Source organism: Candoia aspera, chromosome 13 (assembly GCF_035149785.1).
Source record: "Candoia aspera isolate rCanAsp1 chromosome 13, rCanAsp1.hap2, whole genome shotgun sequence".
In the NCBI taxonomy this organism is placed as follows: domain Eukaryota; kingdom Metazoa; phylum Chordata; class Lepidosauria; order Squamata; family Boidae; genus Candoia; species Candoia aspera.
In genome coordinates, this window is record NC_086165.1 from 265324 (window position 1) to 290525 (window position 25202).

Sequence of the window (25202 nt, forward strand, 5' to 3'; positions counted from 1 at the left end):
TCAACCCAACCCTAACCAGTGGCTGCTAGTTCAGGCCAGCAAGCCAAATCTGGACCACTTCCAGCATCAGTCACAGGAGAGAAGGTCTAGGAAAGTCATGTGTCCCACCGATGCCAACAGAAGGCCCCCAGGAGGCCTCCCACCCAGTCCTCCATCCTGAGGCAAGGCCCATCAGCAGATGCTGCTTGTTCACATTCTGCCACGTGTGAGAAGGGAATCCAGAACAAGAAATACAGTGTGCAGGGGGTTGGACTTGATGACCTCTTAGGAATGGTCCAGCTCTATGATTCTGTACTGAATGCACTGGGGTCTAGAGGAATGAATGAATGACCGTCAATCTTAGCTCCTCCTCCATTTTACCTTCTGGAGGGGCAAAGCCCAACAGGGCCCCTTCCTTTAGTTTAACTCTCCTCTCCCTGCCAGCAGCCACTGTAGCCCCAGGAAGCCTGCAGGCAGGCGGAGCGTAGGCAGTTCCTGAGAATAGACTTCAGCCCTGGGAAGATGCCAGGTCCTCCTGCCTGGCTGCCCAATCAGGCACACTCAAAAGGCCCTGCAGAGGAGTTGCTTTCTAGGAAAGCAGAGCAGGAATGAATGGTTTGTTCCAGAGTAGCAGGAGGGACTTTCCCACCATGCAACTGACCGGCAAAGGCAGGCCTCCCTCGCAGCTTGGCTGCCTGGGATTGGGGGCCAGCCCAGCGCCCACCCCCAAGGATGCCATGCGGCAGGGCCCCTGCTGTCATTGGAGCTTGGCCTCTGCGGCCCCCTGGCTCCCGTGTCGGGTGGCCCTTAACTGGCCTGCAAACTATGACAGAGCGAGGGGGGAGTTGTATGTGGTGCTGTTGGGACAATGGACAGCAGCCTCCAACACTGTGGGAAAAAGAGGGCAGGCGGGTTCAGCCCAGGCGAGCACTTGGAGTGTGTGACCGGCGCTGGGCCTGAGTGCGCAGGATGGGATCATTAGGCGATTCAGGGCGGCTCAATGGGGAAAAAACCCGTCTGCTTGCTGCAGCAGCTACTGGAGATGATTGGAAAGGGGCTGAGCCCACCATTACCCTCACATGTGGTCTGGCCACCCCTAAAATTCTGCACACCGTTCACTACCTTCTGAGGTCAGCGGTGTCATGCAGAAAGCCAAAAAGCAGCTAAGCGACAGCAGCAAAAATTTAGGCATGAGGAAGCATAGCTTGAGGTAGCAGTCACCTCTCTCCACCCTGGTGTCCTTGCAAACCAGGGTTGCTTCCGCCATCACCCTCCACTGACCCATACGCTGCCTTGTTCTTTAAACTTTTCTCTGAGGATAACAGAGCTACGGTCAAGGGCTCAGTTACACTACAACTTCTGGCCTTCCCATTCACTCTTCCTTTGTGTATCACTTTGGTAATTGAGATTGCTCTCCTTCACTCCACAAAGCCAAACTAAGGCCTCCTGCTTCTTCTGCATGGTTACTCACTTCTCAATCCGCATTCATTCAGCTCCCATTCATTCGCTGGCCGGACCCCTTCTTGACTGATCCCCGGATGTTCCCTCTGCACTCAGCATCTTCTTGTCTGGATCCCAAGATCACCCAAAGAATTGAAGGGCAGGAGACCAAAGGCCCCTGTTCACCTGCCTCTTCTCTGCCTGGGTCTGCTCTGCCCTCTTGTGGAAACAGGCAAGTGATTGCAAAGATCGTGGCTGTGGGAAGGCGAGTCTTGTGCTGGACTGGGCTTCCCTGGGAAGACAGGCTCTGAGAGTGAGTTTCAGCGGGGGGGGGGGGGAGGCATCTCTGGGATGTATTGCATTTCCCTCTCAATAAGCAGTTTTCCCCTTGGGCAGGGATAATCCATGAATGCCCAAATAGCTCTCAACGGGAGAATGTGGTTGATATGCCAGCAACAGGCTTTCCTGGACAGAGATACACCCTAGTTGCTGATGTCTGCATGGATGGCTGCCCATCCCCCCCGCCACCTCAAAGCTCTGCCAGCAAGTTCTACGAGAGAAGTTCCTTAAAAGCCAGTCCAGAGACTACAGTGTCACAAATGCTGATGGAGAACTGAGCAAGGCACACCTCACACCTGTCCTGAAGGACCTGCACTAACTGCACAATCAGGCCACCTTTGACATCTTTTTATGATGAAAATAATCTTGAAAACTTGAGTCCAGTGGATCTGAATGTCACTGTAGTTCTCAAGAGAGACTTTGATGAGACTTCATTGATGAAAGCCTATGTACAGCTTATGGTGATGTCTTGAAAAAGCAGATTTTTCTAGTACCATGCCTGGCCCCTGGGATGCTGTTTTGCCTCTTTTCAAAGACATGCCTGTGTCTCTGAGCCTTCCCAGATCCTGGACTTAATGTTTGTTGCTGCTTTAACTTGTTTTAGTTTTCAGCTTTTCAGCACGTATAGTACTTTTAAGGTGCGGTGCAAATACTGAACATGCATATTGGCTGATGCCCAACACCATTTTTGTCTTTCACTGGGAGCCAATGAAGGTTTAGGACTCAAGCTGGGGAGACCCACCTTCGGGCTTCCCACCAGCCATGGAAGCTCTCAGGCAGTGTGGCCTGGCACACAGCAGCGGTGTTCTGGGGGAAATGGGAGTGCTATGTAGAGACAGAAGTCAACCGAACAAACTGCTTCTGGGCACTGTGTGCCATGTGGTTATTTAGCGCCCCCTAGTGCCTCGGCAGAACTGCCTCACACAGCCTCCCCAGTCCTTTAGGGGGGCTGCAAGGAAGCAAAGCCCCATCGCTGTGTAGCCTTGCCCTGCTGTGAAAGAGTATCTCACTTGATCCAAGGCAAGACCTGAATCATACACCATAGTAATTTCTCTGGTCCAATATGTAGCCCCATTTGACAGAAGTTTTGAATTGTGCTAATTCTTCCTTTTCAAAGGCAACATGCATTGACATTCAGGCACATCCTGTCTTCCATTTCAATACAGTATTCTCCTGAGATTGTAGACTGTCCAATCTTTTGTGTTTTGCTACACTGAGAAGCAAGTGGTAGAATTAGGTTTGAGTCACATTTCAAATTTCCAGAGCTGTTTTCTGCCTGATCGTTTGTCTGGTGCTGGTCCCTGCTTATCTGGGTGTTGGCCGCTGGAGGGGATGTGTTCTGCTCTTTTGGCTTCCTTCTTAGCTTTTCTGTTGCCTCTCTTGAATGGTGTGTGAATCTGGTTTATCACTCCGTGTCTACTGATGGCTGATTTGTCTGGGTGCCAAGCTTCCAGGAATCCCCTCGCGTTTCTGGACTTGGCTTGGCTTAGGATGCTCTCAGCTTCCCAGTTGACACTATGGCTGAGTCTGTCCGTGTGTTTGTGGGATGGAGTTGTTTTCATGGTGGCTTCTGACTGCCAGTTGGTGTTCCTGGATGTGCTCTGCCGGTCTTCTGCCCGTCCGTCCTACACGGTGGCTGCGACAGTCCTTGCACTGCGTGTTGTAGATGACTCCTGTTCTTTCTTCTTGGGCTGCTGGGACTTTTGGTGCACTTAAGATAGTTTGGAGAACTCTGGTTGGTTTGTGTGCAATCCGTGATCCCGTGTAGTTGTAACAGGCTGTTGGTTTGTTTCTGAGATGTTTCTGAGATAAGGCAGTGTTGTCCTTTTCATAGCTTGTGTTGGTTGTGCTGTAGTGGGTTGAGGGGTCAGGCACTGTTTGATAAAGTGGCGTGGGTATCCATTTTGCTGGAAGATGTTTCTGAAAGATTTAAAGTATTTATTTTGCCCTTCTCCTCCATTCCATTCCAGAAAGTGCAATGCAAAAAGGGGACAATTTTTTGGGCCCACTCCTCAGGGTTGCAAAATGATTGCACCCCTATGCTAGACCAGAGTTGCTGGGAGTTGGGCAGCATATTAATAATAATAGTAATAATAATATTAATAATAATAATAAACTGAAAACAGTGTGTCTTACCCTGGAAACACATCAGATTATTTTGTTTAATCAGATACATCAATATACCACAAAGCCACTTACCCAAAATAAAAATTCTTCATTCCACTTTGGATTCAACGTCTGCGAGTAAAGAGAGAGTAAGTTACTATACAGTATACAAAGCTTCCCTTCACTGTAGTTTTCCCCAAATGTGTGCCCTTCCCAAGAAGTCCAGAAGAATGGACCTCTCAGGCCATCAGATGAAGGAGCAAATTCACAGCGAGAAGCAAACTGCAGAGCAAGGTGGCATCCAGGAAGCTGGAAGGTCACCTAAGGCAGATCAGCAAACTGGCCACAATTGCCCCCTGCCCTTGAATCGTTCCGTCTTGTGCAGAGCAAAGATGTAGCTGCTTTCAAACATCTGCACTAAACTTCCATGAGATTTGTTTGGTTTAAGGTTTAAGGTTAGCCTCAGGATGAATCCAGCCGCTGTGATCTGTAAGCCATGGTTAATGTGCTCAGTGCAGTAGGTGAGTCGAGCCACAATGCTTGTACAGCAAACAAAGGTTTGGAGCTACATGTGAATCAATCCTTGTATCTATCATCAATTAGTCATGTTGTGTTATATGCAGTTCCAGGAAAGAAACACACTCTGCCAAGCAGCTCTTCAATGCCGTATCAAAAGTACAAAAAGTTATATTTTAAGTGTGAATCGTTTTGCCAATGTATGTTGATATTTTGTAATAATCGCTGTTTTATGCTAACAAATAAAACTTTCTCAAGCAATTGCTGTTCCACCTGCACCTGATTTTGAATCAGTTCATAATGGAAAAATGTGAAGTCTAACCTTTTTAACAGTTTCTGTTCGGATGCTGGTAAGAATACTGTCACTTTTACGTAAGGATCATTGCACAAAATACCACAGGCAGCATTACTCGAAAGAACAGTGGAAGAACTCAAAGGCTCGTCCAGTCCCCAGACTGACCCCCATTGCAGTCAGCCAGAGGCCCAGGGCAGAAGGGGCTCTACTGCCTGCACTGCTTCATCAGGAGGCCCTGGGCCCGGAAGGCGCCCTCTGATCTGTGCCAATCTCCTTCTAATCCAGAAGCAACTCTCAACGGGCTTTGTTTAATACTAAACAGTTTTGGAGACTGCAAGGCAACTTACTTCTGACACCAAGCAATGCTGTAGAGACACCTCCCCCCGCCCCACCCCAAATTGGCAGCCACCAACAACAACTTCTTAAAGCCAGTCACATTGATGGGCATTGCTCCATCAGAGAGTGAATCTGGATGGCCATCTATTTATAATAGACAAATTAACTGTTCATCTGTCCCAAATCACTCCCAATCCAACTTCTCTGGATGGTTCCAGGAATGGATTATGAAGAAAACCCAGTTTCTCCACAGCAGATAGAAACCCCAGCAGGCCCCTTCCCCAAGTATCACATTGGCTTGCAGCTTCTGCTGTGCCTTATCATATCTTCAGGTCTCCCCCCTGCAGGCCAAGCATGCTGCTCCTGCGCCAGAGGCCTCCAGCCTGCCTGTGGAAGCCCTTCCCCAGGCATTCCTCCCCGGTTTCCTCTGCCTCTGGCATTCCTGGGGCTGGGGGCTGACTGACCAGGCCCACAGGCAGAAGGCCCGATGATCATAACCACAAGCAGCAGCCAACCCTTCCCAGGAGAGTCGCCTGGCATGACAAGCCTGCCGCTGTCACCTCCACGTGTACCTGCTGCCCCCCCCCACCTCCTGTGGCAGCATTATTAGGGCTGTTGTCGTTAAACGAGGCTCCTGGAGCGGCCGCTGCCCGGCCCTGTTCCCACCGCCTCGCTGAGCCTGGGAGCACCAGGCCCCACCCCGAGTCCCGGGGCCACCAGCAAGCCCCACCCGCGCCAGGCTCGCTTCCAGCCCCCGATGCCCTCTTCCCGGGGGCAGGGGGACGCTCTCCCTTCGTGCCCAGGAGGTCTTCCTTGGCGAGACCGATGCCAGCCACGACCTTCAGCCTCGCGGGCCTCGCCTTTTCCGAGGCGGCAGCAGCAGCGGCGGCGGCGGCGGCGTTGGGTCCGGAGGCGCGAAGAGCTGGACCTCGCCCTCCGGCCGGAAAGGGCCAAACTCGAGCTCAGGGCAGCCGAGGCCCCCGGGGCTGAGCCTCGCCCAGGGCGAGTGTGGATCGGCAGCGGCAGCCGCCTTCCCGGGCCAGCGGCGAGCCCGGGGACGGCGCAGGCAGCCTCTGCCCAGGCCGGAAGGACCCCCGGCCCGGAACCCCCGAAGGCCGCCGCGTCCCGCCAGCCATCGCGCGCCCCCTCCCCGGCCGAGCAAGAGCCGCCCCCGCCCCCGCCCCCGCCAAGAACTTGCTTCCGGAGTCCAGCGTCGTAGAAAATGTTTATTGTTCCTGAAAACATTAAAAAACAAATGTTGAGCACTTCCAATAAAAAAAATGAACTGAAATGCTACCGCGGTAAGACCGATCCACTGTCCTTCCAGCAGTCCAACAGACAACAAACACGCGCGGCGGGCGGGCGGGCTCTCCTCCCTCCTCTCCTCCCCCTCCTCGAAAGCGGGGCGGCAGGGGGCGACCCTTCGCGGGGAGTCCGGGCGCGCGAGGAGCGCCGCCTTCGTGCCGGTCCAGAAGTCGGGGCAACCGCCTCACCTCGCCTCGCCGGCTCTGGGAGGAAGCGGCATCTTGCGCGAGAGCCGAGCCGAGCCGAGCCTCGGAAAAGCCTCCAAGATCCCGACAGGGTCCACCAAACGGCAGCCGAGGGGCGAGCGGGCGATTCCCCGAGCTCTCTGTTACGCAGAACCGGCTCCGATCCGGCGCAGGGTTAGGGTTAGGGTTAGAGTTAGGGAAGGGGCCGCAGAGGGGTCTAACTAGCACGGTACAGGCAAGCCGAGAACACCGCATGCACGTCGGGCGATTATGCGCTAACAGGGGAGGCAAACCAAACGCGTTCACCTGTTGTAAGATTCTCGCGTAAGAGGAGGAGGAGATGCATCTCACTGAGATAAGTTTGCTGCGAAGACGAGGACCTTTCGCCCGGGGACGCGCCGCGTTCATCGGGAGGAAACGCTGAGCCTCCTCCTCAGTCTGCGGGCCGCGTCGGTGGCCCCTCCCTAGTCAGGGGCCCGCCGCAGTGTCCAACCGCAACGGCGACGGGCCACCCCCGCCGGCCGCGGCTACCCGGCCCGCGCAAAGGCCGGGGCTCCCCCGCTCTCCGGAAGGCCAAGGGGAAGATGGCGCGCCGGCCGACGCAGCGGCGGCATTCCTGCGGCGCTTCGCTCTCCCCCGGCAGGGCAGGGAGTCCGTCCGGCGAAACGGGGCCGCCTCTCCGAGGGGGAGCCCAGGGACAGGCAACCACGGAACTGCGAGCAGAAGGCCCGACCCTGGCCTGCCTCTAGCACCATGGGGGCTGGGGGGGACAGGCACAGCCCCTCCGCTGCGCCCGAAAGATGCCTACAGAGCCAGCTGGGTTCAATAGCACTGCCATTTTGCCACAAGCGGGGGCAAAACACCAGCGATGGCTGAAAAAGAAACTTCAGTTCTAAAAGGTGCTCTCTCAGAGGCCGAGTCTGGGTGCTGCACCAGTGCCCAGATTTGGACACTGCATTTTCAACCGGCAGGAAGGCAGGAAGCCCGAGGTCCTGCCGGCCTTGGAACTACTTCTGCCCAGCACCTTGGCAGCTCAACAGCCCACAGGGCAACCCCACAAACACTACTTTAGTGGGTGGGGGTGGGTCAAACTCTCTACAAGAACAATTGAAACGCGCCCACGGGTTAGTGGGTCACCATCACAGGGGTGTCCTGGAAAAAGCTGAGCCGCTCCTCGCCAAGGATGATGCCAACAATGAAACAAGCGGCCTGAGTGCCCCTGCGTGTGCTTTTATAGGACCAGGCTCTTATGGCTGCAGATGCTTCGGGAAACATGCCTGTGTGTGGAAACAAGCCCTTAGAAACCTTGGCAAGGCAGCCCTCCTTTAAGCCGGGGCTCGGCTGAGTGGCGGGGGTCACCTGGCCTCGAAGCAGAAGCGGCTCTGCCTCCTCCCTCCTCCTAAAGGACCCCCAGCTGACCTGGAGGCGCTGGCTATGGAGTAAGGCAACGGCCACGCCTGATGCACCACTTCTTTGAAAGGCATCCTAGCCACAAGAGGCACAAGATAGCACCTCGAGCAGCAGGAGGCAACGCAGCCGGCGCACAGGGCCCTCTGTGCAGCTCACCGGCCTGACCAGCTGCCTCGGGCACCCCTTGCTTGCACTTCTCCTTCCCCCAGGAAGACCTGGCCATCTGCCTTCGCCGGAGGCACACCGGTGAGAGGGGATCGGAGCCGGAGACGAGGGGCAGCCACACAGCAGCAGAGCCAGGGCTGCGAGGCCCACGGGATGCCCCTCGTCTGGCCAGTGCTGTGGCAGCTTGAAAGGCTGAGCACCGCCCCGGGAGCCCAGTGTCAGCAGCAGCTCTATTTCCACGTGGGCACTGGGGGCAGCAGTTCCTAAGAATGGGCTCAGCCGTGGCAGGCTTTGGGCCATTCCTGCCACGGACGGCCTTGAACGTTCACCTTTGAGTGTTAACAGGGCTCCTCTAACTTTCCCTCAGTCAAGAAAGAACCAGCCAGTTGTGTGAATCCAGAAACATGAACTAGTTTCTGCACAAAAATGTTTTTTTTTTCCTTTTCCAAAGACTGGAAAACCTGAACCACTGGCCTTCTAGCATTGTATGTCAACAAAAAGAACTACGCACCCTGACAAACACTGTAGGGTAGAGTTGCCATGGAAAGGAACAGATTTATTAAATTGCAGGGTTGGAATTAGTCTTCCCTAATCAATGATATTAAAAGCAGCATTAAATTGTTTTTGTTTGAAACATTCTGCTGTTTTCTTAATACGAGCTTAGGAACCAACTTGTGGCAAAGAGTAAGTTTCCCATTTGGGACGAAAGGTTAGTGCTGCTGCTCCTTTCGTGAAAGCTCTCTCCTGCTCATCTTTTAGCCCTTGATAATGATTTAATATTGTACTGATGTTGTGCTGATTTTCCCCCTCCACCTAATCATGCTGGCCTTCCCTGGCAACTGGCCAGCAAGGCCACACCACCAGGGCAACTCCCCTGGCAGCAGCAAAAAGAGGAGGGGATGCCAAGTCCACAATCATTGGGAAACAGCAAATTGGAGGACCCCCCCCCCAACCGATCTAGCAACCTATACAGGTAGATGAACGCCGGCTCCTAATTCCCTTTCTCTGTTCATTTTGTGGGCCTATTTGTATTGTTATCAGGAAGATTACTCTCTCTCATGTGCCAAGCATGCCAGCAAATGCCCACGCTCTTTATGAACCCAGAGTGCAGAGGCACTCTGCAATTGGACAGCATAATGCAATCCACCCACACCCCCTATCTGCTGGGTAACCTCCAGATTTCAGTGGTGCCTATCTGGTAGGCCAGGAATCCCAATGCCAAATGGAACGCCCTGCAGAGCAGATGGGAAGGAAGACGGGGGAGCACTCCCTTCCGGGTGTCCTGGGAGCTTCCTACGCTCTCGACACCCTCCCCCAAACACTCCTTTATCCTTTGGAGGCAGCAAGCAATTGTTTTCAGTAAGCAACATTTTAAAATCTAATACTGGCTCTGGAGCAGGCTGCATCCTTCAGAAATGTCTTAAAAATTGGTTAAGATTGTATACACCCTGCTGAAGAATAAAGCAGCTGGTAGAGCAATTCTTTTTTTAAAAAAAAATCTCACAAATTTTGTTTCTGCTGCAGGAGGCACTTCCATTAAGACAAATACAGTATGTCTTGTCTTTAGATTTTTTTAAATACAGTGTGCTACATAGATTTTATACACACATACACACACACACACGTGTGTGTGTGTGTATATACACATATATACACACACATACACATATACATATATATACACTCACACACAAAGGTATATGTGTGTGTATACACACACACATATAGATATATACACATACACACACACACACACACACACAAATGTATTTCTCAACCCAGCATTTCTACAGCGGGATGGTCCTTACTCTCCATCCAATCAAAACCTGCTGAGGTCATAGAACTGATGGACTCGTTGCAGATCTGCTGGAACAAGGGGTCATTCTTCAATTCTTCCAGGGTGGCCTCGTCCTCTTGGCTCTGCTGGTGAGCTGGGTCAAAGAGCAGGTTCGTGTCCAGAGTGTTCAGGTCATTCATGCTGCCTGAGAGCTCCGAAGCCAGCCGCAGGTCACTGGAGAAGACCGAGGCCACGCTGCTCAGGTCAGCAGGCACCGGGCCCACCTGCAGGCTGCCCTCCTCCAGAAGCTCCTTCACGGTGCCGCTGAAGTCCAGCTGCTGCTGCTCCCCGGCCTCCGACTGCGCTGCCTGGTCTCCAGAAGCAAAGTCCACCGGACCGGGGCTGCTGTTTTTGGCGAGGTAACCTGGTGTTTGGAATTCAAAAACTGATGGGCTGGATGGGAGCATGTTCTGGGCGTTGGCACTTGGAAAGGCGGCAGAAGTCTCTAAAATCTGGGTCAGGTTCATCCTGGCGGTGTAATTGGAGGGCATGTTATTGATCCCCAGGCCCCTCACCGCATCGTCATTCTCGGAGTCCAGCTTGCTTAGCAAGACGTTGGTGATCTTCTTGGCGCTTGTCTGTTTCTGGGGCTGTGGAAAGGCAGTCTCCATCATGACCGTCAGGGGGACTGACTGGCTCCTCTGGGCGAGATTGCTGGCACTTGGGTCTGTGTGGATGTTTGCCAGGGCGCCGTGGACTTCTGGAGCGATGGGGCTCCCAAAAGAGGCCACCGCCGGTCCAGAGCGAAGCACGGCAGCGATGGGGCAGCCGGTGCTTCCGCTAAGATTGCGCTGGCGGTGCACGGCGGGACTGACGCTCCGGCACCTGAAATGGCCGCCGTGAGAGGAACCTGTCCCTTTGTTATCAAGAGGAGCAGGGACAGCAAAACCTTCTTGCTTGCTGCCAACAGGGGAGACGGGGGTCACACGCCCAAAATGGGAATCGTGGTGCCGCGACTGAGACTGGTAGGACTGGCCTGGAACGGCAAAGGCGTGAGGCTTCCTGAAACGGTCCTCCACTGACTCCTGGTAGCCTGGCAGAATCCCATGGCTGGAGACCGAGGAGCTTCCCATGCTGCTGTACCCAGCGTTCATCCACTCCAGTTTGGTCTTGTCAGGGTGGGTAGCCATTGGCCGCTGCATGGGCTTCACGGGGCTGCTTGACACGACGCTGGCATCGTGGTAGGCCATGCTGGAGCTAATTGGGGTGAAGGCAAATGGGTTCCTGCACTCCACAGGGCTCGGGGGCACGCTGCTGCTGCAGTTGGAGTGTGGTGTGCCAACAGGCGTATGCCGGCTGCTCCCCAGTGCGCTGTCAACAGGCGTCGTCTGAGCCATCCTGGAGCACGGGCTCTCCCGCGACACACCTTGTGACCCCGCCATGATTTCGGAGGTGGGGGTGGGTGTCGGGGTGGGCGTTGGGGTAGGTGTGGGCGTGTGAACAGGAGTGCCACTGCTGTGGATTGGGTGGTAGAAGTGGGTGCTGCTCGAGTGAGGGGCCAGGGCGGCCACCTGAGCTGTCCCCTGGTTCTGCAGAGCCATGCCCAGGGAGGTGCTGTACAGGTGAGACGTGTTCATGGACATCTGCTCCTCCATGAGCACCAGCTCCTCCACGATGCTGTCCTGGGTCAGGTCATCATCGAAGGAGAAGAAGGTCTCGTGGGGCTGGGCGGCAGCGTCCTCAAACTCCTTCAGCTCCTGCTGCAGGGGCAGCTGCCCGGAGCTCTGGCCTGGCAGGGGCTGCTCCAGGGAGGGCTGCTGGCCCTGGTCTGGCAACTGCTGGCTGAATGCAGCCGCCCCTGCCTGCTGGAACCCTTCGAAGCGCACCGGTTCCCAGGCGGACTTGGGCAAGTCCTCTGCGTCGGAGGGCCCGGCAAGTGCTGTGACACCCAGCTGTGGCTGTGGCTTGTGGGTCTCAGGGCCAAAGCTGGAGCTCTTGGTGAGCTGCTGCCACACATTGGGGTTAAAGCTGCTGTTGGACTTGGGGCTGTTCTCCAGGACAAAGACGTTTCCTTCCAACTTCATCTCAACCCCTGCCGACGAGGCCGCTGGCCGCTGCTCCAGCAGGGAGTCACTGGAGGTAATGACAAGGTCAGCATTCAGAGGGCAGGAGGTCACCAGGCCGCTCCCCGAGGCTGCCGAATGGACTTGGATTGTCACCTTGCCGGGTACCTGGAGAAGAGCAGCCGGGCCATCACTTTTAGGGAGAGGCAGCCCGCCCCTCTGCTGAGCTTTCTTAGCACCGCCGGCCTTGGGGGCTTCTGCAGACGCCTGTCCCACGGAAAGCTTCTTGACAGGGGGGCCCTGGGAGTCTGCAAAGGCAGAAGGCAGCCTCTTCCTCAGGATCTTGGGGCACGCTTGGTCACCTGCCGGGGGTGAGGTGGCGACGCTGGCACTGGAGACGTGCTGGGTGGCCTCCGAGGGATCTGGGAGGGATTCATGAGGCTGGGAAAGGGATTTCCTTTCTGGCTCTCCTCCCCCCAGGGGGTCACAGCTTGCTGCTCCGAGACGTTCCCCCGTCTGCCCTTTCCAGGGCTCTGTTTCCACAGTCTTCGGCTGACCCGCAGGCGTTAGGAGGGTGACCCTGACTGCTTTAGTGGGGTCCGAATTGTCCTGGTTCTGCCGTAGGCTCTCATCCAGCAGCAATTCTGGCTCCAGTTTGACCTCAACTGAAGACGGGGCGGGAGCTAGTTTGGTTCCTGGGGACTGAAGTGAAATGACGGATCCGTTCTTAATCTGAGGAATGCTCCTGGGTTCCTCGGCAGCTCCTGAGCTAAGGGCCGAGGCTGCGTGCTTGATGGGCGTGCTGCTGGTGCTGCTCGGGGCGAGCGATATCGCGGTCATCTTGACCACGTTCACATGCTGAGTGGGAACCACCGTCTTGATTGGGCTGCTCGTGAAGAGCACTGTTGTCGGGGAACGTATGGTGAGCGCGCTGGTGTTGGCCGGCTTTGGCAGTATCTGGGGATAGCGGTGGCGAGCAGAACGGTCTCCCACAGGACTAGCCGGAACATTCTGGGGAGTCTTTGGTGACTGCTTGACGGACTGCATGTGCTGAGTGACCACCTGGACGTTGAGCGGGAGGACTTTGCCATCTGATGAGCCGATGGGACTAGGAGACGTTACCAACTGCCGGGACCTTGGCACCTGTTGGGGGGAAGAGTGAGTGACAGCGAGAAAGAATGTGCCAAAGCTCTGCTCTGAGCAGGCTGGTTTTCTCCCCCTGCTCTCCAACGCGTCCCCCCACCCCAACCCGGACTTCTCCTTCCCATCCACCCCCATCTCACTTCGCCTCCCGCCCAATTCCTGACTCTCACTGCCTCAGCGTACTTCCAGCTCTGCTGCAGCCGCTCCAACTGCCACCGAATGTCTCCCCAAATCATGGGAGACGCTTCCTTCCCCAAAGCGGGGCTTCCGCGTTCCCTGCACACTGCATACCTGAGCTGCCCCCAGCTCTCTTCCTCCTGGCCCCGTCCTGACATTCAGTGCTGCTTCTCCCTCCCCTAACACAAGCTCTCTGGGCAGTGCCATCCACTTACCGTGATGGGGCTTGGCACGGCAGCCACCACGATGCCAATGGGTTGAGGGGACAGGATGGCTGGGCTCCCATTCGGAAGGCTGGCAACCCCGTTGCTTGCCGTGCCCTCAGCCTTCTTGGCAGGGGACTCGCCTGGCAAAGGAGACTGTAGCTTCTGCTCCTGCTGCTTCTTCTGGATCTTGCGCTGCAGCTGCTGCTTGGCGTCCACGGGCGACGGCAGTGTCTTCACCTGGGGCTGGAAGGAGTTGCTCTCCGCCGTTGGAACGAAAGCAGATGGCTGGGGGATCCCCTTGAGTCCTGAAAGGGCCGGGCAGGTGTTTGACCAGGGGCCGGGCTTGGCTCGGGCCAGTCGTTTCAGGAAGCCTAATTTGGCACTTGTGTGCATTGTGCCGAGAGCTGGAACTATAGGGCAGCCCCTCAAATGAACCCCTCCTCTGCCAAACCTTCAAGGAGCAGGGAGGCTGGTTTTTCTTTTACACAGGAAGAAGAGAATTATGCAGGTCCCACCCTCTGCCTCCCCATCTTTGCCCAGACCAGCTTGCCCCTTAACCTGACCAGTGTTGATGGCTGCCTGGCAGTTCCTCCTACAGACCCTCGGTCTCCTGTGTTCAAGCTGCCTTTCTCAATGGCAGGGGTGAGACTGCGCCCCCCCCCCACCAAAGAAGGAGCAAAGCTTCACCCAGAGCAGCAGCTCTTGCAAGCTCAGCGTGCAGCCCTTCCTGATGCCCCTCGGTGTCCCCAGGGGAAAAGCCCTCCATTAGGCTGAAAGTGAGACTGCTTCTCCCCTTCTTACCTGCAGGGGCGCCTGCCATCACAGCTAAAGCTGCCATGGATTTGGTGCCCGTGTAGTGGCTTTTGACCAGAAAGCGGGCCAAGTCCAGGACAGAATCGAAGGGCTGGCTGAGCACCTTCTGAGCCCACTCGCAGACCAGCTGGCAAGCAGCCGACACAATCTCTTCATCTGCGCTCTGCAGGCGCCCAGGAGGCTCTGACCCATCCAGCTGAAACCAAAGCAGAGGGAAGAAGTGAGGACCAGGTGGCTGTCTGCCCCACCCAGCTGCTCCTTCATCTCTGACGCATCTGTACTCTTGAGACAGACGCAAACGGAGCCACCAGGCCCCACGATCTACTCTCCTCACCTATGGAAAAAGTGGTTTAAAACAGACATGACTTCAGGCCTTGACATAAAAATGCTGCAAAAAAGTCCTTTGCCTGATAAAAATCTCAGCTCTCAATTTCAGTCAAGCTTTTGACCAAAAGAGAATTGAGACCAGGTTCATTATTTCAATAAAACTTTTATGGAAAGTCAATTTCTCTCTTTAAAAAATCACTGTCTGCAATTAAGGCTGCTGTCAGTAGATGTGCGACAATACCTCCGAGTTTGTGCATGACGCAAACATATGCTGCAAAAATACACTTTGTCACGCTGCATAGTTATACAGCCCCCAAATCTCAAAAGGCGTTTTGCATAAACAGAGGCTCCTCATTAAAGGCATCTAAATGCAGGAATGATTCCTTGATGCAGCCCTGCAATTGTATGCCAAACGAACCAAGGCAAAACTTAGCAAATATTCCTTTTGCCCCCTCTCACACACACACCCAGCTGCTTTTCAAGGTTTCCCTTCTCTTCATTCAGGATCATCACACAATGAAAACCCCAAAACTGCCAGCACAGTATGAGTTTATGTTGTGAAATGTTGCTCTCTCAGCTCTAGTTAAAGATCTTTATGCTACTAAGAGGCCTGTCAGCCCTTCATGGTACACCAGACTAGGAAACCAAAATCACGCATGCTAATAGTACTTTCATTATCAGGTTACAGTAATACAACCTTGCAAGGCTGAATGGGCCTCCCCCTCCCTCCCTCCATCTCCATGAGGACTAGGGAGGGACTTGTCTGAGACGCTTCCTCAGATTACAGTTCTGGCCCGGACTCAGATCTCTTTTATCTGGCCACCGTCTTGGTTGCAGCTCTTCCTTCGGTTCCTCTCAGTTATTCCTTGTGCCCGTTACACGGGCCAACCTTCTGCTTGGCTAACGCATAGGAAGTGGCACATGGCTTGCAGGTACAACTGTCAGGCAGGCATGGAGCTTACCCCATCTCCAGTTTTATGGAAATCCAGATTAGGGAGCGATGGCATCTGCACAAGCGCTTTCTTCCGAAGTCCACTATAGCAATACGTGATTTTAAAAATTAAGGTGAAAATATCTTCCAATTCAAGCAGCGCAAGATGCTTTTTCTACCGAAGCGAAGCCCACACAGCCACGGAAACAGGTGAGGCAGCCCCAAAGGCACCTCAAAGCTGTTTCACAAAGGATATTTAGATTTGCCTCGCGTGCCCAGGCGACGAGCCTTCATATTGGGAAACACGTTTTTCATAATCTTCCCAAAGTCTGCGGCGCTGAGAGGGTGGTAGCCGAGATTGTCGCAGTAGCTTCTGAAACAGAAGAAGTGTCAACGGGAGGCACCGGGGGGACTATGGGCAGCAGGCTGGGGACTCTGACCCCAATACTGGCGGAGGGCCTGGGAGAATAGCCTCCGACACGCCGCAAGACCCGGAGACTCCACGGGAAAGTGGGGTGGCCCTGGCACTCCCAGGAACCTCCTCAGCGGCCCACGAGCAGGGAGACACTCAGTTCTTCTGGCCTCACCAACCCTACCAAGACTCTCGTCCCTGGAAGTAAGTTATGGGGTGACCTGCCTGCTCAGCCTCCCCACTTGCTCTAGAACCCCAGGAGCCTGGGGTAGAGGCGGCCATCCCATTGCATGGCCTACAGCCCTGAGTCCTCCTCGGGGAGGGAATGTCCTGGGCCCCGATGGCCATCTGGGAAGGGCAGGGCTACCCCAACCCTATGCAGTGCTCTGGGTGAAGCATGCAGAAAGCAGCCAGCCAGCCAGCCCTTTGCTGACACCTTCCCTGACCACGGACAGGACCCAACATGCTTGGGAAAGACTCACTTGTACTCGTCATACACTTCCTGCTTCGGAAGTGAGGTCTCCGGGTGTTCCTCCAGGGTGTTCCGGATCCAGGAAAGGGCATGCACCTGTTGAGCGCGGCTGGAGGACACTGAAAGCTGATCGCTGCAGTAAGGAGTCAGGGCCTCAGGCACGGGAATATGGCACTGTCCTCCCCCACAGCTCCCAGCTGCTCCCCAGTCCCAGTGAGGAAGGCAGCGGCCTGTCCCTCCAGCCCTGAGCCCAAGAGAAGGCCGGTGTCAGGGACGAACTGTGGAAAAGGCCCCTGAGTATTTTGGCTCCTGGGGAACTACCGCCCCAGGCTCAGGAGAACATCTTTCCGACCTGCCTCCCTGTAAGCGAGAGCTTTGAGGCACGCACAAGTGCCGGGCCCCAAAGCAAGCAGGCGGCCAGGCACTATTTCCAACCAAGTTGTCCCAGAACAGAGAGAGCCTCCGCTGTCTGTGGGAAGCAAGGGGCAATCCCAGGCTCCCAATGGCAAGGGAATGCCTGGGGCGCCTGCCCTTTCTCCCTTCCAAGAAATCCAAAGGAAGCATTGGCACACGCTACTGTGCCCCGCAGGGACAGATCAGGCAGGCAACGAAATGGGGAGAAGGGGCTGGAGGCCACTGAGTCAGGAGAAAGCCTCCTCTTGCAGCAATAGTGCAGCTCGGGGGAGAGGGAGAGGAGGCGACCATTTCTCCGGGGTCTGTCTGAGCAGCTGAAAGGAGGCGCAAGATTCTCCCCAGAAAGCCTTCTTTCTTTCGACCTTGAAGGGGTCGGGGCATTGTGGAACTTGCCCGTTCCTTTGGGAAGCCTGTCTCGCCACCCTGCATCCCTAGCGCCAGAGGAAGCCCACTGGCTCGGCTCGGCTGGGGACCTGCAGGGCGACAGGGTGGGGAGGGGGCGCCCTCTTCAGATCCCGGGAAACAGCTGTCCTAACAGAGAGACACACGCTGAGATGAGGAGTAGTTCTCTAATGTTTATTACTGCTACATAAACAGAATCCTAACAAACTGAAGAAGCATGGGAAAAACCCAGACAGATAAACCCCAAGAGTTAAGGCGGGCCTGATCTGTGTCTCTTTGAATGGCTGCTTAATTCCTCAGTACTACGCATGCGCTTTACAGCCGGGATGGGAGCCCCCTCCTGCTCGCCATCAGTACTCATGACATCAGCCCTCCGTACCTTTTCTCGCCATTGCTGGGGCCAGAAGGCAGCTGAAGGTAGAGGTAGAGTTTCTGTACATCTGTAAACTTCTCAACTTCTTGCTAAGTGCAGAGGGAGAGAGATCACTGCCTGCAGGCCAGCCCTGGAAGCTGCTCCTGTTCCTATGAGGTCTTTTCCTGGACCTTTCAGGGAGCCCAGGAAAGGGTGGCTACCCGCCTCCCTGCCCCACAGAGGTCCGGGACTTGGCAGCTTGTGCATTGAGGCAAGCCAGCAGACTCAGCGGAGAAGCGTTTTTCAATCCTGACCCACCCTTTCGGCCACAGTGCAGTTGCCCGAGAAGCCCAACGAGGAGCCTTCTCTGGAAGCCCCAGCCCCGGGCACCGTGGCTCAGGGCAGAGTCCAGGATGCTCTGGAAGACCAGAGCCAAACAGCCTCAGCTGGAAACACCCCATTGCCGGCTCTACTTACCAAGATGCAGTCCACTTTAGATTGTACAGCTTTGCTAAAGAGGCAGGGGAGAAAAGCAAAAAGAACCAAAAGTTAACATGCATGGTTGTCACAAACAGGCATATGTAACAGAGTCTCTTTGCACCATCCCAGACACCTCAACTATTATCATTGGAAAAAGGTCCGGAAGATTCTGAACCTCCTTTATTTTTACAGAAAAGCAAAGAATATCCTGAAAATTAATATTGACAAGCAGAACGAGGACCTGAAATACTCTGCCTTAATAAGTCAGTGATTAGAATTTTAAGGAATGTTAAATAATATTATTTCATCTTTAGATGCCTTTATTTCAACGAAAGGATTTAAGTAGTGGACACCTCAGCGCAAGTTTAGTGAGGTCTGGAGATCAGCTCCAGCATGCTAGAAGCATAAAATGCCAGCAAGGACATTGATACGCAAGCTCAGGGCTCGTCCCACTTTCCCTTTGCACTGTTAAGTGTGTGCAGCACCGTAGGGGAAGAGAGGTGGGGGAGACAAGAAAGAGCTGCCCCCTTTCCTTCTTCAGAACAGACAGGCAAGCCTGCTGGATCAGGGAGAACTGGGAGCAGTATTCCTCCTCTTTTTAATTTCCATTCCAGGCTCCAGTACAGGTCATATCACAGTTCTTCGTTTAGAGCTTGGCTGCACATTCTCTGGCTCAAGCATTGTACACCACACCACACCACACAAAACATACCCACGGAACAAAAGAGCCGTAATCGGATTCTGCCCCTGCGGTTCTCACCCAAGGCCAGCTAAAGGCTCTAGGTCCAAGTTCCCTCCATGGGGAAGGGCACCCACAAGGCCACTGCACCTCAATGCCCCACCTCATCCTCTCTTCTTCCCCTTGGTCAATTTAAGCCCCTTCAAAGCCAGGCAGATCCCTTGCTCTCGCCTCACAGCATGGCAGTGAGTTCTGTAAGGTAACAGTGCATTGTTTGTTCTGCTTGTTCGACTGCTAACTGGTCTCACGCAATGGCCACAAAGATGCCCAGGGTTGCCTATCCTCACTTCATAACCCTCCTCTCCTGCACCCACTTCACCCTAGTCAAGCTCTTGTGCTGCAGGCATAATGGAGATGGCGGCTGCCCTCTGGCCGTTCAAGGGCGAGGCCTCTGAAGCTGCTGCCATTGCCACTGCCCATAGGAATCCCACAAGCACCCAGGAGGTGGCAGGGAAAGGCAAGACGCACGGGCACATGCTCTCACCTGGGCTCAGCCACCTGCCTGCTCCCCCCGAAATCCCAGGCAAGAGAAAGAGGTCCCTTTCTCTTCTCTTCTCAGGGCTGGGAGGCCACAAGGCAGAGGAAATGGGGAAACGGAGGAGGGTAAAGCCAACTCAAGCTGCAGTGTCAGCATCTCCACCCCGTGCTATGCCGGCTCAACGTTCAGCTGCTGCACCCCACATGTCATCTTGCGATCCAAGGGACTCAGCTAAACCCAAGAACTATTCTGCTCGCTTGCTATGCTTCTTTCCTTCCTTGACTGACGCAGCCAACGATGGCATCAGAAGAAACGCCCACCTGCCCGCCCTGAACTGCAGGAGCAGCATGTTAAAAGAAAAACAATTTGCACTGCACCTTTGCCAAAGAGCTTGACCCAAAGGAAATGCACCTTTAAAATGTCCATGGAAGGTCTACTGTCCCCTGAGAAGCACCCAACCAATAAGGCCACAGCTCCCCAGTATGAGCTAGATGATGTGGGTAGCACCCAGTGCTGCCCAGGCTTTCAGCCACCCTTTTGGTTCAATGGGTGCCTCACCTACCCTGTGTCAGCTTCTGGACCTGGACCGGAAGTGCTTAATCCCAAGCAGAAGGCTTTTTCTCCCAGAAATAGAATTGCTGGCTGGGCCCTGGAAAAGTGGACCCAGCTCTGAAACCACCTCCTTCTGCATCCCTTCTATTTGCATGGGGTCAACCCCCCAACTCAACCCCCCTCTTTCCTCTTGATTATCCCTGGCCAGGAGCTGTTCTCTATGGCTAGATCTTAAATTGCCAACCTCTTTCCAGTCCTCCCCTTGAAATTCTGTCTATATGGGCAAGCAGAACACATTCTGGCAACCTATGCAAAATGCCTGGCTGATGCCCCATGCTGCAAGTGCCTCAGATGTCTATCCATCATCTCTGGGCCAAACCTACCCCCCAGGTCCTGCCCCGGCACCACCCTCCCTAAATCAACCTAAAATCCCACATTCAGGGAGAGCCGAGTAGGCCAGGAATCTTCCTTGAGACTGAGCGTCTGGACACAAAAGCAATTAGCATAAAAGCTTTAACAAAGCAGAAGCCCAGAGATTAAATCCCCAAAGCGCAGCGTAAGATAGGACAACCTGCCATCCTGGGCCAGTGCAGCTCAGCTGTTTTGTCTCCTCCGTGTCTATCCATGAAGGAGAAAAGGAGAGCTCAGATAATCTCTGGCCTTTTCATCATCGGGACCAGAGGAAAAATCCAGCACGCAGCCAGACAAAACAAAAGCCACCACATGCTCTTGCAGTTGTGGGCTTGGCTGCGCCTTTAACGCACTGCACGCAACCTGTCTGGAAGAAAATGGCATCATTTCATGGTGCCTGTTCAAAGAAACAGGGAAAAAGCAGCCAAAGGTCCACAGACACGCGTTCTCAGCCAGCAGGTGCGGAAGGCAAAGGTCCAGCGAGCAGGCGCTCCTGGCTCCTGCAGCCAGACCTGCAGGAGCAAATGCCGGCCTTGCTTGCTTGCTGGCTCTCCTTGGAGGGGGTTCAAGGGGCTCTGGTGAAAGGTGCCCCTCCCCTCCCCCCACTAGTCTTGGTTGCCACTCTATCTGCACAGTGCCCCTGAGCCATATAACCCCCCAGCCACAGGGCTGCTAGTTCGCAGGTGGGGCAGCCCAGCCGAAGGCTTGCTATGTCATCCAGATAGAGAAAATGGGTTTAAATGATCTCCCGGAGGAAAATCAGGGCAATGCAATGGGCAATGACAAATAAACTAGGAAAGAACACACAGATTAAGGTGTTGTGCAAACACGGAGGGGGGGCTTTCTGCAAGCTTGGCCCCCTCCTTGCTCCTGTTCCGGAAGGCCTTGAAGACATGGTTCCGTCAATGGGTCTGGGGGACCCAAACTGCTTTGGAGCCAATCAAATGGCTGATATGAATGTGTTTGCTGCTGCCAAGAGGTGTCTATTGTGTTTTTATGGTTTTTAATTCTGTAAGCTGTCTGGAGTCACCGCTCAAAGTCACCATGTGAGAGTTGGGCAGCCTTATAATCTGTTAAATAAATAAATAAAATGGCTGTTGCTTCTGCTCTGCTGGGGGGTGGCTGTTTTCCTGCCTCCGTTGCCGCCTCCTCCCCTCACTGTCTGCCCAGCTGCTACTACCCATTGGGGCCTTCCTGGATGGGCCACGTCCTACGGCTGGAGCGCCCCTTTCCCAGAAACAAAGCATGCTTATGCTCAGGATGGCTTTTCTTTTTAATTCAATCAGCATCTGAGAACGTACAGGAGTTCTATGACATCAATTTATGGCTCCTGATTTGGTAGTAATTACATTGCACATTACACTGTTTTACCTTAATCCATTTTAATGTTTGCATTAATTTTCTGTGGTATTCCGCTGAGAAATGTGGCACAAAGATACATAAATATTATAAATACAGTAAATAAGTTCCGCCAGCTATGAGAAAAGTAACACCATTAGCTAAAGTAGTTCTGTGGACACAGCATCCACCTATTCCTTGGCCCTGGTTTATCACCATATCAGTTAAGGTGAGAGCCAGAGATGATTCCTTTTTATTATGTGTGATAATGACCTGTAGGATCACAAATCCGACCATCTGGACTCCTGTGAATTCCTTGTAGGCTGGTGGACTCTGCAGCCACCCGTCTTTTACTTTGGGGCTTGTCGTGAGGCAGTCCCTCCACTTGAGAGTCAGAGGGTGTAAGACTCAGCAGGTCTCATTGGCATTATTCATGTACCACATTGGGTTGAAAAATTCATTTCATGGCATACCACTCCGGTATCTGCTCAGATGTCCTACTGAGGTCTTATTCCTCCATAAAACTGCCCAGTCCTGCTATGGCAGGCTGCACACCTCCGCCACCCTCTCTTTGGCCAAAGGTTATTATTTAAAAGGCTTTTATGCTGCTTCAATCCTCCTGACTTTAAGCAGCTTACACCTAAAAGCAACAATGCAATACATCGAACAAACAGTTAACATCGTCAGGGCCACAGCTGATAACACCTCTATCACAGCTCCATCTTTCACAGCCCTGAAAGTACTTCCATACTTTATGCCCCTCATCTGCATCAAGCATGGTCAGCAAAAAACTGGGATATTAAAATCCCCCAAATCTGGAGAGCACAAGGTTGGGGAAGGCTACTGCGCACCACACTAGCCATTAAAGATGCTATAAATGCTACTACATCCATTCAAAATCCTCCCCAGACATAAAGCACAACCACAGTGGCTAATCGTGAGCTCTAAAACATGGGAACCAATTAAAATGCCTTGATAAAATAGACACTTCTACAGAGCAAGGTAACATTCAAAGCATTTTGCGCCTACTTTCAGTACCCTCCATGGAGAAATAAGCTTGTGGCCTTGAATGGGGCCTACTCTCTGGGAAGAGGGCAGCTCTGGGCCACCACACAGTTCCACCCTGGAGGCCAGAGAATGGGCCAGGCCTTCCTCCATTTGATCCCCAGGATGTTGTCAGAGGAAGGACCTGAATGCTCCCCAGAGCAAGGAGCAGGAAGGGCACGGCCTGCTGGTCTCGGAAGTCTCCCTTTGCTCCGGCCTGGGCATCTCCCCTGCACAGCGGATGTGACTATGCACCAAGAGCAGGCCTGCCTGTCTGCAAAGCACCCCGTCTCAAACAGTCTGCACCGACACGCATCATGGCACTATCTTGGAAGCCAGATGCACTGACGTTTGACAAAGCTGAATTCCAACTCCCAATTACTTTGGCATAAAACTGTCCAAATAACGTCTGCACATTCCACCCTTTCCACATCCTTCTAGGAAAGCTACAAACACAAACGGGGAAGAGGTTGTCAAAACCGGAGGGTAACACAGGCTGTTCTTCCTATTCAATTTTTTAACCAACGAACCACTCCGCCTTGCTCATAAAGCCCTTAGATGCCAAGGGAGGCAGGGACAGGAAGCGAGGTAGGCCAAAAAGGAACCAGAATCGCGCCCTCCTGCACAGGGGGCCTTCGGGAATGCGGGACAGCCTTTTAGGCCGATGCGAGCCACAGCCGACCGAGCCGGTTGAACGGCACCGCGTTTCTATCCGGCCTGCGCGGGGAGGTGACTCTTAGCGCTTCGCGCGGAGGCCGCGCATCTGCCTTTGGGCTGGGGCAGGAGGAGGAACACCGAGCGCGGCCCCGGCTCGGCAGCTTCGGAGGGTCCGGGGGTTCCTTCCACTTCTCCTGACAGCGCGAATCGGCACGGCCCCGAAACGCTGACTTAGGCGCAGCCCTCCGAGGGGGAGCGTGGCGGCGCCCCCAGCAGTCCTGCCCCCAGGCTCACAACGGCCCCGCGAGGGAGGCCAGCAAGGGATCAGGGCGCCCTCCGGCCGCCGCCGCCGGTCCGCAGGCCCAGGAGGGAAGCCCCGCCGGGCCTGGCGCGCCGCCCTCGCTGAGCCGGGGGCCTTCGGGCGTACGGCCCCATCCCGCGAGGGACCGCTCCGAGCCGCGGTCGCGGCCGCCGCCCGCCTCGAGGACGCGACGGCGGCGCCGCCGGGCAGACAAAGGCGAGGCGAGGCAGGCGAGGTGGGGGGGCCTCGTGGCCATCTTGTCTTCCATCTTGGATCCGGCCCGGCCGCCCCGCCGCCCCTCACCGGGGCCGCGGGGACAATGGCGGCGGGCGGCCCGTCCCGCGCAGCGCCGCGGAGAGGGCGGGCGAGGGCCACGCAGCCTCCCCGCCCGCGCCCCCCGGCGACTCACCAGATGGAGCCGCGGATCTTGTGCTGCAGCGCGCCCGCCTCCGCGCCTTGCAGCCCGGGCACCAGCGCCGGCAGGGCGGGCGCGGGCGCGGCGGCGGGCGCGGGGGCTCCGCTGGGTCCGTCGGGCGCGGGCGGCGCCTCCTCCGCCATGGCGCTCGCTAGGCCTTCCCCGTCGCAGCGGACCCCGCCTCAGCCGCAGCCCTCGAGGGAGCCGCCCGGCCCGGCTGCCGCCCGCCCGGCGCGACGCATCCCCAGCACAGCCGCCGCCGCCGCCGCCGCGCTGCTACGCGGGGGGGCGAGGGTGGCGCATGGCGGGCGGGCGGGCGGGCAGGCGCCCGGAGCTCCGATCAGCGCGCCGGTGCAGCAGCCTCCCCCTCGCTCTCTCCCTCTCGGCGCCGGCCGGGCACGGCGGCGGCGGCGGCGGCGGCGGCGGCGGGAGCAGCACAGAAGCAGCAGCAGCAGCAGCAGGAGCCGCAGCCGCCGCCTCTCTCGCGCAGCCTCCGTCGCAGCGCCGCTCCGCGGCCGAGCCGGGCAGGGCAGGGCCGCGTGCGCCCCCGCCGCCTTCGGGCACGCGGGCCGTCAAAAGGGAGGGCGCCGCGCGAGCCGGGGACGCGCCCGCTCCGCGCAGGGCGGGGCGAGGGCCTCCGACGGCGGTCTGCCCCTCGCGCACCGCCCCCCTCTCCGCTGCCCGGGCGGGCGGCAGCCGGGCCGGGCGGCTCCCTCGGGGGCTGCGGCTGAGCAGGAACGGCAGGCCCGAGCGGCCCGTCTCGCCGCCCCGGGCCAAGGGAGGGGCCGCGGCGGCTCCCGCGCGTTGGAGCAAAGCCGGAATGATCGGGCCGCCCCTCGTCCGGCGTCTGCTTGGGGCGATCCCCAACCCCCCGAGGGGATCGGCAGAGGCGGGCGCGGGGTTCGGAGCCAAGCTGTGCGTGAGGGAGCCCCCTTGGTCGGAAGCGGGCTCCACGGGGCTCCTAGAAGGAAAGCCGCTGGCCGCTGGGCCCACGCGCTCCCCCTAAGCACGGGGGGGGGCGGACGGGGCCCGCGGGCACCACGCCCCCCTGGAGCCCCCTAGAGCCGCCGGGGCCCCGAAGAGGGCTCTGGCCGCGGTGCCCGGACACGGCGCGTCGGGCAGAATGTGCGGGAGGGTCCGCGGCGGGACCAGTGGCCAAGGCGGAGGGGCTGCTCGGCGCCCGGCGAGAGCGAAGCGGGTCATCGCCTTCCGAGCGCCCGCC

General features: G+C 55.9%; 1 protein-coding gene across 1 annotated transcript; it reads right to left on the bottom strand.

Annotated features, from left to right (window-relative positions):
• Positions 1-8606: 8606 nt before the first annotated feature.
• Positions 8607-24243, bottom strand: RFX7 (regulatory factor X7). The gene is made up of 9 exons (XM_063314447.1): positions 23975-24243; positions 18043-18076; positions 17593-17675; positions 16408-16530; positions 15766-15886; positions 15545-15625; positions 14244-14451; positions 13452-13747; positions 8607-13059 (listed from the first exon to the last, which is right to left on the bottom strand). The coding sequence occupies exons 1-9, from the start codon at positions 24121-24123 to the stop codon at positions 9850-9852; spliced, it is 4305 nt and encodes a 1434-aa protein (XP_063170517.1). The 5' UTR covers positions 24124-24243; the 3' UTR covers positions 8607-9849.
• Positions 24244-25202: the final 959 nt, after the last annotated feature.